The sequence below is a fragment of the Pongo abelii genome, chromosome 16 (assembly GCF_028885655.2).
Source record: "Pongo abelii isolate AG06213 chromosome 16, NHGRI_mPonAbe1-v2.0_pri, whole genome shotgun sequence".
Taxonomy (NCBI): Eukaryota; Metazoa; Chordata; class Mammalia; order Primates; family Hominidae; genus Pongo; species Pongo abelii.
Genome location: NC_072001.2, coordinates 43,880,191 through 43,893,749, shown reverse-complemented (window position 1 = coordinate 43,893,749; position 13,559 = coordinate 43,880,191). Strand labels below are relative to the sequence as shown.

The following is a 13,559-nucleotide window of genomic DNA, read 5'->3' as shown; positions in this document are numbered from 1 at the left end:
GAGGAGTGGGTTGAGAACGATGTGTATCTTTTTCTGGATATTTGCCATAAGGGAATGGATGCCTGGAGGTGACATTTTGATCTGCTTTGGTGTAGATTCAGCGGATGGTGATTTCAGGTGGGAACTTCAAACCAGATACCTTGAAACCCAAAGAGGTGGTTAGTCTTCTTCTAGACGACGAAGAGTTGGAGAAGAAACGTACGTACTCTAAACCTCTATACACTCCCCTCACATATCTGAGAATGGAAGAGGTACTTGGCTGTGTGCCAAGGGTAGGCAACGCCAAAGGCTGTATTTAGGGAAAGTATTTTTGTGCTCATATTTTATATAAAAACCCAAACAAGAATGTGTTGTAAGCCAGGTGTGGTGGCTCATGCCTCTAATCCCAGCACTTCGGGAGGCCAAGGTGGGCAGATAACCCAAGGTCAGGAGTTTGAGTTTGAGACCAGCCTGGCCAACATTGTGAAACCCCACCTCTACTAAAAATACAAAAAATTAGCTGGGCGTGGTAGCGGGCACCTGTAATTCCAGCACTTTGGGAAGCCAAGGCAGGAGAATTGCTTGAACCCAGGAGGTGGAGATTGCAGTGAGCCGAGATCGTGCCATTGCACTCCAGCCTGGGCAACAGGAGTGAAACTCCGTCTTTTAAAAAAAAAAAAAAAACTGCAAGATGGCTCACACCTGTAATCCCAGCACTTTGGGAGGCCGAGGCAGGTGGATCACGAGGTCAGGAGTTCCAAGACTAGCCTGGCCAACCTGGTGAAACCCCGTCTCTACTAAAAATACAAACATTAGTCGGGCGTGGTGGTGGGCACGTGTAATCCCAGCTACTCAGGAGGCTGAGGCAGGAGAATCCCTTGAAGCTGGGAGGTGGAGGTTGCAGTGAGCCAAGATCGTGCCATTGCACTCCAGCCTGGACAACAAGAGCAAGACTCCATCTCAAAAAAAAAAAAAAAAAAAAAATGCGTTGTGGAGTAGAAGGCAAAATTTTTGTGTATCTTAAAGGTAAATGTGGCTTCAAATAATGTAGCTTGCACAAGGAAGGCACCTGACTCCTTAGCAGTAGTGAATTTGCTCTTCTGCCCAGAAAAATGTTTTTATGGAAAAGTTGTAGAAGCACGCAGCTGTAACCATACAAACCCTCCTCCCATGTGTTTTCTGGCTTTTGAGAGCATTGGGTTTCAGATTCATCCTGTGAGCCTCTGAAGCCTTCCACAGCATTACAGCAGAAAATAAGTTCACATTTGCCAGCACCTTCTAAAACCTTTCAGAACTCTACAGCCGTGCTCATTGTGTGCAAAGCAGAGATATTAAAAGGCTGAAATGAAAAAGGGAAAAAGAATAACATGAGGAAAGGTCTATAATAATTTTTTTTTTTTGAGACAGAGTTTCGCTGTGTTGCCCAGACTGGAGTGCAGTGGCAGTCTTGGCTCACCACAACCTCCACTTCCTGGGCTCAGGCAGTCCTCCCGACTCAGCCTCTGGGGTAGCTGGGACCCAGGCGCGTACCACTGTGCCTGGCTAATTTTTGTATTTTTATAGAGATGGGGTTTCACCATGTTGGCCTGGCTGGTTTCAAGCTCCTGGGCTTGAGCCATCAGCCTGCCCCAGCCTCCCAAAGTGCTAGGATTACAGACGTGAGTCACCACACCGAGCCAGCCCATAATACTTAAATAGAGTGTGGTTTAAACCCAAAGTTGAGAATCCAAGTTAGAAAACCACTGGTTATCTGCCTTAAACAGATAGAAGTGATACCTTGGAAAATAAACATCAGGGGATATGGCCACCTTAATTAAGAGAGTGAGGATTATGATTACCACAGGTACTTCATCAGGTCTTAATTTATTTTTTTGATAGTGAGGCTGCGGCAGGAAGAGAAACGGCAACAGGAGGAAACCAACCGAGTGAAAGAGCGCAAGCGGAAGCGGGAAAAGTATGCAGAGAAGGTATCTCCAGCCTGGAATGGCAGATAGGGGCCAATGGGGCCTGGGGTGCTTACCAAAAAGGCTTTGGGGTACATGGCTTCTCATCTTGGTTACTGGTTGCTATCAAGCTCCAGCTGTGTATGATCAGCTACATTTCTGGGCTGACTCATGCTTTGCTCAGGAGAAATGTGGCCTTGGTAGATCTGTACTCCCCACACAAACTCACCCTTACAGTGGTCACAGTTTAATTATGGAAACCATTTGTCAGGGCTGTTACAAAGCGTGTAAGGCTAAAATGTGACTAAGATCGGCATTACTTACTTATATTATTAGGCTCCGTAGAATCTTAGAAAGGGCCTAAGAGGTCATGAGATCCAAAACCTACCATAATTCTGCTAGTGTACCACTCAGTGTCATCTGTCACTAGAAAAATAAACCCCCGGCTTATTTCTAAATGTCTGTTCATCTCTTTTTCTCCAGTTCACACCAAGGATTTGAACTGTCTTAAAAATTTGTCTTAAAAAGAAAAACAGATATGTAGAAAATATATTGAAAGCATTGGCCCTCTCTTTTGTGGGACTGCATTCAGTCAGCCTCAGTAAGTGCTGGATGTGCCAGCAGCTGGTGAGGCTCTTTGCCCCATTAGGATCAGGGTTGGTGTGGCTCTGGTTCAGTGTGACTGCCCCAACTTTAAACTCTATTATTGTGGCAGATATTCATAAGCTCTTTTTTTTTTTCTCTTTTGAGCTGGGGTCCAATTTCTGGGCTCAAGCAGTTCTCCCACCTCAGCCTCCTAAGTAGTTGGAATTACAGGCATGTGCCACAGTACTCGACTGAAATACACATAAACTCCTATTAAGCTATCCCTTCTTCCTTATGCAGTTTTTCTTCATTAAAGATATGCTAATTGAGAAGTTTATAAACTAAAGAATAAAAGTTCTGTTATCCTTTTCTTCCCAAATCCCGCTTTTCTTTTGGGGTGCATCCTCACACGTTTTCCATGTTTATCCGTGTGTTCCCAGAAGAAAAAGGAAGATGAATTGGATGGGAAAAGGAGAAAAGAGGGTGTGAACCTGGTGATCCCATTTGTTCCCTCGGCTGATAACTCCAACCTCTCTGCTGACGGAGATGACTCCTTCATTAGCGTGGACTCAGCCATGCCAAGCCCTTTCAGTGAGGTGAGGCTCCTTTTAGATGCCTGCATCACAGCGGTAAGGAGTGTCCTGACCGTCTGGCAGGGACACACTGCTGGGCAGTCTTTGCTTCTCCTGGAGTTCTCCAGCCTTGTTGAAGTAGGTTGCACATGAGGTCTGTAAGGAGAAAAACAAATGAAGACAGGTTGGTTTCTCAGAAGCCAAAGCAGCCTCAACTGTGAAGCATGTTCCTAGCTGGGTGCAAGGCCATGGGCAGTGAGCACAGGGAGTAGTAATCATCTTAACCCTTCCTCTTCTAGATCTCCATCAGCAGTGAGCTGCACACTGGCTCCATTCCCCTGGACGAGAGCAGCAGTGACATGCTGGTCATTGTGGATGACCCAGCCTCCTCAGCCCCTCAGTCTCGAGCTACCAACTCTCCCGCATCCATAACAGGCTCCGTCTCAGATACCGTGAATGGTAATTGCTGCTGTCTTGTACAGCTTGGGCCTGATCCATTGCCCAGCGCTGGTTTGGTTGTGGGTAAGGTCCTGATTCCTTCTAGGATAATGGTATTTTTATTCTTTCAATAGCTTTGTCAAGTGAAATGAAGAAACGAGGTTTAGGGAAAGCAAAATAAGAACTTTATAAAGATCTAAAACTTTTCTAGTCATTCCCGACTTTCAGATTCACTATTATTTTTGCTAATTTTTAATTAATGTTAGCTTTTCTGGGCCTTTCCTCACTTTGCTGTGTGGGGCCTAGTGTTGCTGCCATTTCTTGGGGAGCTCTGGGTTCAAAACTCGAGGGTAAAATTTGACTCTCCAAGGCAAGAGCACGTTAGAGTGTGCAGATGAGTCCCAGGTAGCAAGTCGCTTCCCTTTGTAATGGACAAATTTAAAGAGGAAACTCAGTAATTTAACTACTCTTCAGAATGAAAAGCAGCTTGCGGAGTTAGGATGTTTTCATTGTTTAGAATTCTTAGTATTCTGTGTGACTTAGTGGTCTAGCCATTATTAAGTGGAGACATAGACCTCCTCATGGGTCCTAAAACAAATGCCCTAAGAGCCCGCTTTCCCTGTCAGGAGAAGGTGATGTTAACATGTTGGAGAGATTCACTTTTTTTTTTTTTTTTTTCCGTTTTGGCCCATTTGTTCCCACAGGAATTTCCATTCAGGAAATGCCAGCTGCAGGACGTGGTCACTCAGCCCGAAGCCGAGGCCGCCCCAAAGGTTCAGGAAGCACAGCCAAAGGAGCAGGGAAGGGCCGGAGCCGAAAGTCCACGGCAGGCAGTGCTGCTGCAATGGCAGGAGCCAAAGCTGGGGCTGCAGCGGCCTCTGCAGCTGCCTATGCCGCATACGGGTACAACGTGTCTAAAGGTACAGAAGCCCAGGGTGGCTGCAGACTTTGTTCTGGTCAGAGACAGTCTAGAAATTCTGTCAGGTAGAACATGTAGGAAACCCTCAAGCCGGGAGCTTTCTTCCTAGAGCCCCAATTGGGGTTCTTCTTTGTAATAAGCACTGTTGACTCACCCCTTGCCCTCCTGATGGTACAGGGCTGTCTGTGGATTGGAAGTAGTTGTAAAAAGAGAGAACTGAATTGTGAACTGTACTACTTTAAACATTCTGAATTTTTCTTGCTTTGGGGATTTGTTTCCTTCCTAGGCTTTTATTTCTGAGATCCACATTTTAGTGATCCAAATTAGCATAGTTAACATTCATTCAGCTGTGTGATTTATCATCTAGATATGAGGCACCTGCTGCATGCATAGGCGTATACCACATGGGCCGGGCACAGTGGCTCACACCTGTAATCCCAACACTTTGGGAGACTGAGGCAGGCAGATCACTTGAGGCGAGGAGTTCGAGACCAGCCTGGCCAACATGATGAAACCCTGTCTCTACCAAAAAACACAAAAAATTAGCGGGACGTGGTGGCGCACGCTTGTAGTCCCAGCTACTTGGGAGGCTGAGGCACAAGAATTGACTGAACCCTGGAGGTGGAGGTTTCAGTGCACCGAGATCACGTCACTGCACTCCAGCCTGGGTGACAGAGCAAGACTCTCTCAAAAAATAAAAAATGTAAAAAGGAGTATTCCACATGGACCTTGCTCCTGAGTGTATGATAGCAATGAGAAGGGGAAACCATGCATGCAGTACGCTTAACAGCAATCCACGGCAAAATACAGGGGAATGAAAAGAAAGCAGCCACGGTGGTTGTAGGTCAGGAGGAGAGGGAACCGTGGACCTGCTGATAAGTTGCCTGTCTGTATTCAAAAGGGAGGAGAAGAATGAGGAAGGATTTGGACTGGTGACAGAGAGCTGGCAGTGGCCAAGGCATACTGGGGGTCACTGAGCAGGTTAGGTTCCACTGAAGAGGAGCAGTAGGAGTCAAGGTTGGAAACACATGGCGAGGCCTGCTGGGCAGGAGCTTAGCAGATGTGTGACAAGGGGCTGCAGACAGTTTGAGACAAAAAGTGGCTGTTTTGACCGTGATATGTGAAGGATGATTGTAGCTGTAAAGTACAGGACATTTGAGTGTGGTGAGAAAGAGAGAGCCACTTACAGACCTTTCTTCCCATTCAATACGTGGGCATAGTATTAGCTCATAGTTGTAGCAAGTAAAGGCATACTTGTATAGAAAGTGCTTGGAGTGTAGTAATTGCTTAGTAATTGTTAGTTTACTTGCCTTTTCTCCTACTGCAGGAATCTCAGCTTTCATTTATTGGTTCTTCCAGGAAATATGAAGTATGATAGAGGAAATATGAAGTATAATAGCCTCACCCAGTGTTTCTTAGCCCTTTGCCAACTTATCACATCCTTGGAAAACAACAGTCATGCCAGTAGTCAAGGCTGCCGTGGCAGGGTCTCACCCGTGGCTGGGGCATTGCATATACTCATCAGGTTTTCTCCTCAGAATCTGCACTGAGCAGAGGGCAGGAAGGGTGAGGGAGATAGAGGGGGTAGAGCAGCACAAGAAAAACCAACAGTGCTTGGCAACTGGAAATGGAAATCAAGGGAAAGGAGTGGTTCAGAGAGTACCTGCGGTTCCACTGTGGATGAGGAGAGAGACATGTCTGCCTATCAAGGACTTAGAATTCTTTTTTGGAAAGTAAAACCAGTACATATGAAACAATTGAAGAATCATATTAGATGATGTGTTATCACATGTTAAGTGGATTTGGCTCATGTAGGAAAAAGGGAAGTTCACTGTTGCCCAGGGAGTCATCACTGAAGATGGGGGATTTGAGCTATGCCCTTGAAGTGACACAGGCCTTGGAGAGCAGGGGTGGCCATTGCCAGCGCAAGGAGAACTGTATGAATATAGACACAGGATAGAGAGTGGGCAGCCTTGTACCCTCTGGCCCGACTTAACTGGAGAGTAGCAGGAGCATGAAATTGAAAAGGAAACATCACACGTGATGTCCCAAGAAAGAAGAAAAGAAAAACCTGTTTGTGCTTAGTAAGTTACAGCTCTCATCCTGTAACTTTGGTGTCTCAGATTGTAAAATGTGTGCTCTATCTAGAGGGTCAAGATGAACATTTTACCATCTGTGGATGAAGTAGTATGGAGAGGGTTGGGTAGGTATCATTTGCTCTTAAAAATCTATCCCTCTTACTGAAAAGACAGTTGACAGGAAGAGCAAGCAGACATGCCAAGAAGAAGTTAGCAAGGAGTGGCGGGGAGGAATTGCCCACCACTTCTCCTCCACCTCAGACTCTGGTAACCAAAGCCACAGGCTCCAAGGAAGCTCACACAGGACTGGTGCTTACGTTCTTGTCTCTCTCCGTCCCCACAGGAATCTCCGCCAGCAGTCCTCTGCAGACATCCCTTGTTCGGCCTGCTGGCCTTGCTGACTTTGGACCTTCAAGCGCCTCTTCTCCTTTGAGTTCCCCTTTGAGCAAGGGAAATAATGTTCCTGGGACTCCCAAGAACCTCCACGTGACCAGCAGCTTAGCCCCAGACTCTCTGGTCCGGAAACAGGGCAAAGGCACCAACCCCTCTGGAGGATGGTAACCATCTGGGCCCTCTGACTTCCTTCAACCAAACCAGGGCTAGAGTCCTGACCTGCCAGTGGGCTTTGGATGGCTTGCCCTGTGCAGCATCTTCCATCCTGAGTCAGAAGTGGAAATGTCCAGCAGGGGAAGGACAGGCAGGTGGATGATGTGAGCACTTTTATCATCTGTGTCTCATCAGGAGCATCTGGGGTGCCTATAGGAGGAAGGCACAGGGCAGGGATCAGCCCCATTGCATCTCAAGTGAACTGCATAGCCAAGTCTTAAACCTCTCACGGGGCAAGCCTGACATAGACCCCCCTTTAGATGCTCAGGCACACTGTTTCCATCCCCATTCGACTCTTCGGCTCTGACACATCCCTTGCAAAGTCTCTGCAGGTGCTGTGAAGAGCCTTACATGGTAGAGATTTCTCTTAAGATTGTGATTTCTCATAGGGCTAGTAAGGGAGGAAATTGTGTACCTGTTGTCCACAGTCTTCAGGCAGCTCCCCAGGTCTCTGAACCCCATTTGCCAGAGTGTCATCATTGAAGAGAGCAGTGACTGCGAGAGATGGTGGAGGCTGCTAAGCATGACAGAGGCTAGAGGAAGTGTATCCACAGGCAGTTGTGTTCCCAGCAATTCCTCCCCTGTCCTGCATGGTTCACACCAAGAGAACCTTCAGATCCTACCAGCAACAGTAGCACCTTCCACCCAGGGGACTCCCAGAAGCCAGTAAAGAGACCAGGAGCCACCTCAATCAGCAGGACAGCCTCACCGCCCCTCTTGCAGACTCCCCTTTGCCCATCCTGAATGCACAGTCTCCCCGCTCATGCCCTTCAGCCCCCTGCTTGGCTGTATGCACTGTCTATATTGCACTGAGAGAGGAAGGGACAGCAGGAGTGAGGTGAAGAGGGCGGAGGGAGGGGGCAGGTTCGGCACCGGCCCTCTCAGCCCGGCCAGCCTGAGCTTGCTGCCCTCCAGCAGAGACAGAGGGGCAGTGTTTGCATGGGAAGTGTTTCTGCCTGCCCCTGCCTGATGTCCGTGGTGGAGCAGGTACCTCCGGGCGGGCAAGCCTCTAATTTGCACACCTGAAAATCGCGGAATTGAGTTTAGATAGATTGATTTTTAAAACTTTTTTTTGGAGTAGGGGGCATAGGGGAATCATTTAATTTAAATCATTAAGATTCCCCTGCTCAAACCCAGACTCCTGTGTACAGATGCTATTTAGAGGGAATCAGAAAAATGCCAAGCCTTTTTTCTCTTTGAATGTGCTGTCTATTTTTATAACTGAACTTGTACATATGTATAAAGAGAGACACATCTTCCTTTTACTAACTGGATAAAAAAAAATCTTAAATAAAATGGAGTGAGATAATTTTATGTAAATTGAGGTGTCTGTGGTCTTTGCAGCTGCCCCTCCTTGGAGGCAAACTAGAGCCCTTGGTGGATGTGGCAGGATACAGGGAAAGCAGAGCCCTCGCCTGTGATCAGAGAGGACAGGGGTTGGTGGGACAAGGAGTGGACTGTGGGTGTTTCCTCAGTAGCAGAATTGATTGGGCTTATGAATTTGCCTCTGGCCATCAGAAAGGAGGCTTGACCGAGTGTCTGACATGCAGCGGTCAAGGCCCTTGGCTCCATGATGGGCTCTTTATGACTCAGGACTTAGACCCCAGGACTGAGGTGTGGGTGGGTTGACCTGGGTGCCATTAAGCAGAGCTACGTAGTGGTCATCTTAATAGTGACAGTGTTCTCAAAGTTAGCTGCACTGTTAAGAATCATGAAAGAAAATGCTGAAATACATTCCTAAGGATGCCAGAGACATCCAGGCTGTGAAAACTTAGCTTGGTGATAGTTGGGAAAAGAGCACTAGTTCCCAGCCTGGCCTGGCAGCCAGCATTTCTCTGACTGGGTGAAACACTGATAAGCTCTTGTATCACTTTTGGGAAGGGCTCATGCGGTTCCCAAGTATGCTGGCTGTGTGGCCTCCCTAGCCTTGCTTACCCTGCACGCTGTTGGTCAGGGTGGGCTGGCTCCTGGGCAGCTGATGCCCATCACAGTCACGGGGATCAGCCTTTCTTCATTGATATCAAGTAGCATTATTAGATACTCTGGATCTTGTTTATCTTGCTGGTGAACTTGACCAAGGCCTCACACAGAATAAACCAACATCAGAACCAAGCAGCTCTGCCTTTACATGCTATGTAAAGATTTTTCATAAGAAAAAATAGTAATTTGAAACCTGAATCGTCCCTTAAGGCAGCGCTTCTCCAGTGTTAATGCGCATACAAATCACCTTGAGATCATAACATGCAAGTTCTGTTTCTGAAGGTCTAGGTTGAGGCTTGAGACTGAGTTTCTTGACAAGATCCCAGGTGATGGCCATGCTGCTAGTCCTTGGACTACCCCTGGAATAACAAGGCCCTAGGGTGCCTTCCAGCCCTGCCAAGCAGAAAAATCTCTGCTCTTTGCTTATATGCCCACACCCCAGCCAGGAAGCCCTGTGCAGGAAATACTACTTTATTTTTCCTCTTACCCAGCTTAATACACCTGATGACAGAAAATGAAATCCTAGCATTTCTAGGGAAATTCAATCCCTTATATGTTTTCTCCATTTTTGTTGTTGTTGTTTTGTTTTTTCATTTTAAAACTGTCTGTTCATAATTTTCTCCATCTCTTCCTGGGTAGCACCTCTTGTTGGGCATGTTAGGTATGAGAGAAGGCCTCCGATTTGCTACTGTCCCTCTCCTGTGTGGCCTCCATCAAGATGCAATATGTCATGAAGAGTCTGTGACCCCTGGACTCAGTGTTTCCTGTGCCTGTGTCCTTTTATTGTGACCACCAGACTCCTGGATCAGTTATCTTTTTCAGCTAATTCCTAAGCCCCTCTCAGGGGGCATGGAGACCGTTTGGCTGCTCTCCCACTCTTCTCTGAGACTGCCAGAGAGTCGTGAAACCCCCAACTGGGGAGGCAGCGTGTTGACCATGGGTGCCCAGTTCAGCCATCCTCATGGTGCACATTCAGACCACTTAGATGGTGGGGTAGGGAGAAGGCAGGTTGTGTTCTAGAGAAAGCAGAGACCTCTGGTTGTCAGGAAATTGTGTGTCCAAGTACTAAGAAGGCCCACTGCCTCATCAAAGGACCCCGAGGAAGCTGGGTGCCTCCCTTATCTGGCCTCTGGCCTCTTCCTGCGCCCTCATTTCTTTCTTGCTTCAGGTCCTGGGACTTAGCTGGCTTCCCTTTCCTCTTCAAAACTGCCACCACCCACTCTCTCGCTCCAGTTTCTCCCCCAACCCCCACCCCCACCCCCGTGGCAAGCTGCTGGGGGATGGACTCCTGGTTCTCTCCTAGCTGCTGCCAGAAATGAGCATCTTGCTTTTCTTTTTTTAAAATTAAGGATTTTCTTGCTCATCAAAACAAGGACACCAGGCAAAAACAATACTGTATACGGAGAATTACAAAGCTTAAGAAATACTTCACAGTCCTCACAGAGTCCCTGCCTACAGTTCCTGGCACCTTCCGTGAGAAACAAGGATTCCTGAGGGAGAGGCTCCCTGACTCTTACCTCCTTCCTAGAGAGCTGAGTTCTTTCTTCCAGAAAGGCATATGGAATATGCATCTGTGAGTGCCCACAAGGCCTCTGCCTCTGCTCTCCTGCCACTTGGGATTTCATTGTTATGGCACACAAATCTCAAAGATAAATATGTGGCCCAAGGATTGGGGAGGCCCTTCTGGGTCTGACTTGGCAACAGCCTCAGGGGAAGAAGGAAGGGGGCACAAAGGTTCAAAGTTGCAGGAGGTGGGGAGTTTTCTAAGTTTGCCCAGCTGATGTCCCCCCTAAAGCAGCTCTGGGAGAGAATGCCCAGCCTCAGCTCAGAATGTTCCACCCTCCTACCACCACCAGCACGTCACCACAAACCCCACCCTGAACTAGAGGCCCCCCGCCAAGCTGTTCCTGGCTGCCAGAGAAGAAAGGAGCTCCCCTCCCATTTCCCAGGTGAGAGGTCCCAGAAGACCTATGCCGCTCCATGCCTTGCACCCTTGAAGAGATGGTGCCAGTTACCTGGGGATGTCTGAGCAGAGTGGTGGGGAGAGTTCAGGTCCAATGGATTGTCTGTGCAGTTCAGCTTCAGCAGTCTTAGTTTGCCTTCAGCCCGGTGGAATTGGGAAGAGCAGCATAAACTCTTACCTAGAATTTTTCTGAATAGCTAAGTCTTTCAGAGGGCTAACATTTTAACCCGGTATTTTAAGCACCAGAATTTGGCTTGGTTAGAACTCTTTTAAGGATACTGTGTCGCTGCATAGCTAAACAGAACATACTGAACATACCTTAACCTTTCCTAAGGGCTTGGGGTCATGTGGGCATCTGGTGCTCTCAGGCCCACTGGGACGTACTACTGTTTCCCCTGGATTAAATCATGCCAACAGCTACACTGCCACAAATTTGTGTGTGTGTGTGTGACAGGATTTTGCTCTGTCACCCAGGCTGGAGTGCAGTGGTGCAATGACAGCTCACTGCAGCCTCGACCTCCCAGGTTCAAGCAATCCTCCCTGATCAGCCTCTACCATAGTGCTGGGGTTCCAGCCACAGTTCTTAAGTTCTGAATAGTACCTGTGCCAGCTGCCTCAGTGTTTTTGTATTTATATGATGAGGTAGCTTCTCCTCTTAAAAAATAAAAAAATCTGGGCCGGGCGCGGTAGCTCACGCCTGTAATCCCAGCACTTTGGGAGGCCGAGGCGGGTGGATCACAAGGTCAGGAGATCGAGACCATCCTGGCTAACACGGTGAAACCCTGTCTCTACTAAAAATACAAAAAATTAGCCCGGCATGGTGGTGGGCGCCCATAGTCCCAGCTACTTGGGAGGCTGAGGCAGGAGAATGGCATGAACCCAGGAGGCGGAGCCTGCAGCGAGCTGAGATTGCACCACTGCACTCCAGCCTGGGTGACAGAGCAAGACTCCGTCTCAAAAAAATAAAAAATAAAATAAAAAAATCTTTTTTTCTTTTTTTCCCCCCAAACACTGCAGATCTTAACACCCCTTCTTCTAATGTACCTTTTCTAAATTGTTGGGGGCTTGGAAATCATTTAACTCAGAATTTCTGAGCTAACAAAAAGAACTTCAAAGGAGGATCGTAGGATGTCCTAGGAATTAAGTAACTGAGCTTCAGTGCATGCTTTCCACGGATGCCTGTGGCCCTCTGCCGGGCCGCAGTACCACAGTTCTGGTTAAGTAAAGTAACATGTTCTAGATAAGGGTGTTCTGGTTTGAACCAGTTCAATAAAGTTTGTTGATTTTATTTTACTCCTTTTTTTCATTCTTTAAATAAAAAAGTATAGATCACCTTGCACATCTAGGAAAAGTTCTGCCAAGGGGTCTAGGCAGTAGACTGGTGCATGATCTCTCTCAGACTCCATCTGCAGGCAGTGTAAGTCAGTATAGTCCATCACCGGATTTTAGTAGGAGCAGTGAAAATGAAATGGGCAAACTCAAAAGCCACTGTCGTTGCACTTCATCTCCACTACCCATGCCTCATCTTTATTGGACTAGGCTGGTCATCCCTAGGGAGTAATTGCAGTGTCAGTCCACTGGTTGGGCCATAAGCCCTCTGAACAGTTAATATCATTCTTCATATTGGTTAGGGTAACACACGATGCTGTAACAGACCCCAAAATGCAATGGCTTAAATAAGATATAAATTCTTATCTCTCGCATGTAAGAGTTTGGATTTGGATCTGCTCTACACGATCATTGAAGGTCCCAGATTCTTTCCATCTTGTTTCTCTGCTATTTCGATGCTTTTGTCCTCATCGGCATGGTCATTGCTGGTTTATAGAAATGTCCTATGGGGCCGGACACAGTGGCTCACACCTGTAATCCCAGCACTTTGGGAGGCTGAGGCGGGTGGATCACTTGAGGTCAGGAGTTCGAGACCAGCCTTGCCAACATGGTGAAACCCCGTCTCTACTGAAAATATAAAAATTAGCTGGGCGTGGTGGCAGGCACCTGTAATCCCACCTACTCAGGAGGCTGAGGCAGGAGAATCACTTGAATGCAGAAGGCGGAGGTTGCAGTGAGCCAAGATTGTGCCACTGTACTCCAGCCTGGGCGACAGAGCGAGACTCCATCTCAAAAAAAAAAAAAAAGAAAAATGTTCTATGGGAAGGGAAGACTGGGGAGGGGATCCACCTACTGTACTGTCTTAAGAGACCCTTAAGTGGCTCACACACTCTTAGAGAGAACTTTAGATCTAAGTACCTAACTCCAAAGGAGGCTACCATGTAATTATGGAAGAAGAGAACAGATTTGAATGGACAGCTAATAGTCTGGATGCAACGCTCCAATGGAAAGTGGGCTAAAACACTAAAGATGTATTTTTTAAAGCACTTGCTTTGTGCCAAGCACTGTACATAAATAGAAAATATACACACATGCAAATGGGTAATAGCCATGGGAAGTGTTCAGCCATATTAGGGCTCTACAGAGAGACAACGAATAGGTTATAGA

At 47.4% G+C, this 13,559-nt stretch overlaps 1 protein-coding gene across 3 annotated transcripts in view; it reads left to right on the top strand.

Moving 5' to 3' along the window:
- INO80 (INO80 complex ATPase subunit) overlaps positions 1–8,440 on the top strand; it is a 137,294-nt gene extending 128,854 nt beyond the window's left edge. For 2 of the 3 annotated variants that reach the window (XM_024232717.3, XM_024232718.3), the window contains exons 31-36: positions 96–198; positions 1,858–1,946; positions 2,948–3,103; positions 3,379–3,538; positions 4,222–4,437; positions 6,858–8,440. In XM_024232717.3, coding sequence (XP_024088485.1) covers positions 96–198; positions 1,858–1,946; positions 2,948–3,103; positions 3,379–3,538; positions 4,222–4,437; positions 6,858–7,075 — 942 coding nt within the window. In that variant the 3' untranslated portion in view covers positions 7,076–8,440. The remainder of the gene's footprint in view (positions 1–95; positions 199–1,857; positions 1,947–2,947; positions 3,104–3,378; positions 3,539–4,221; positions 4,438–6,857) is intronic. The other variant, XM_063716583.1, reaches the window with a different exon arrangement.
- The last annotated feature ends 5,119 nt before the right edge of the window (positions 8,441–13,559 follow it).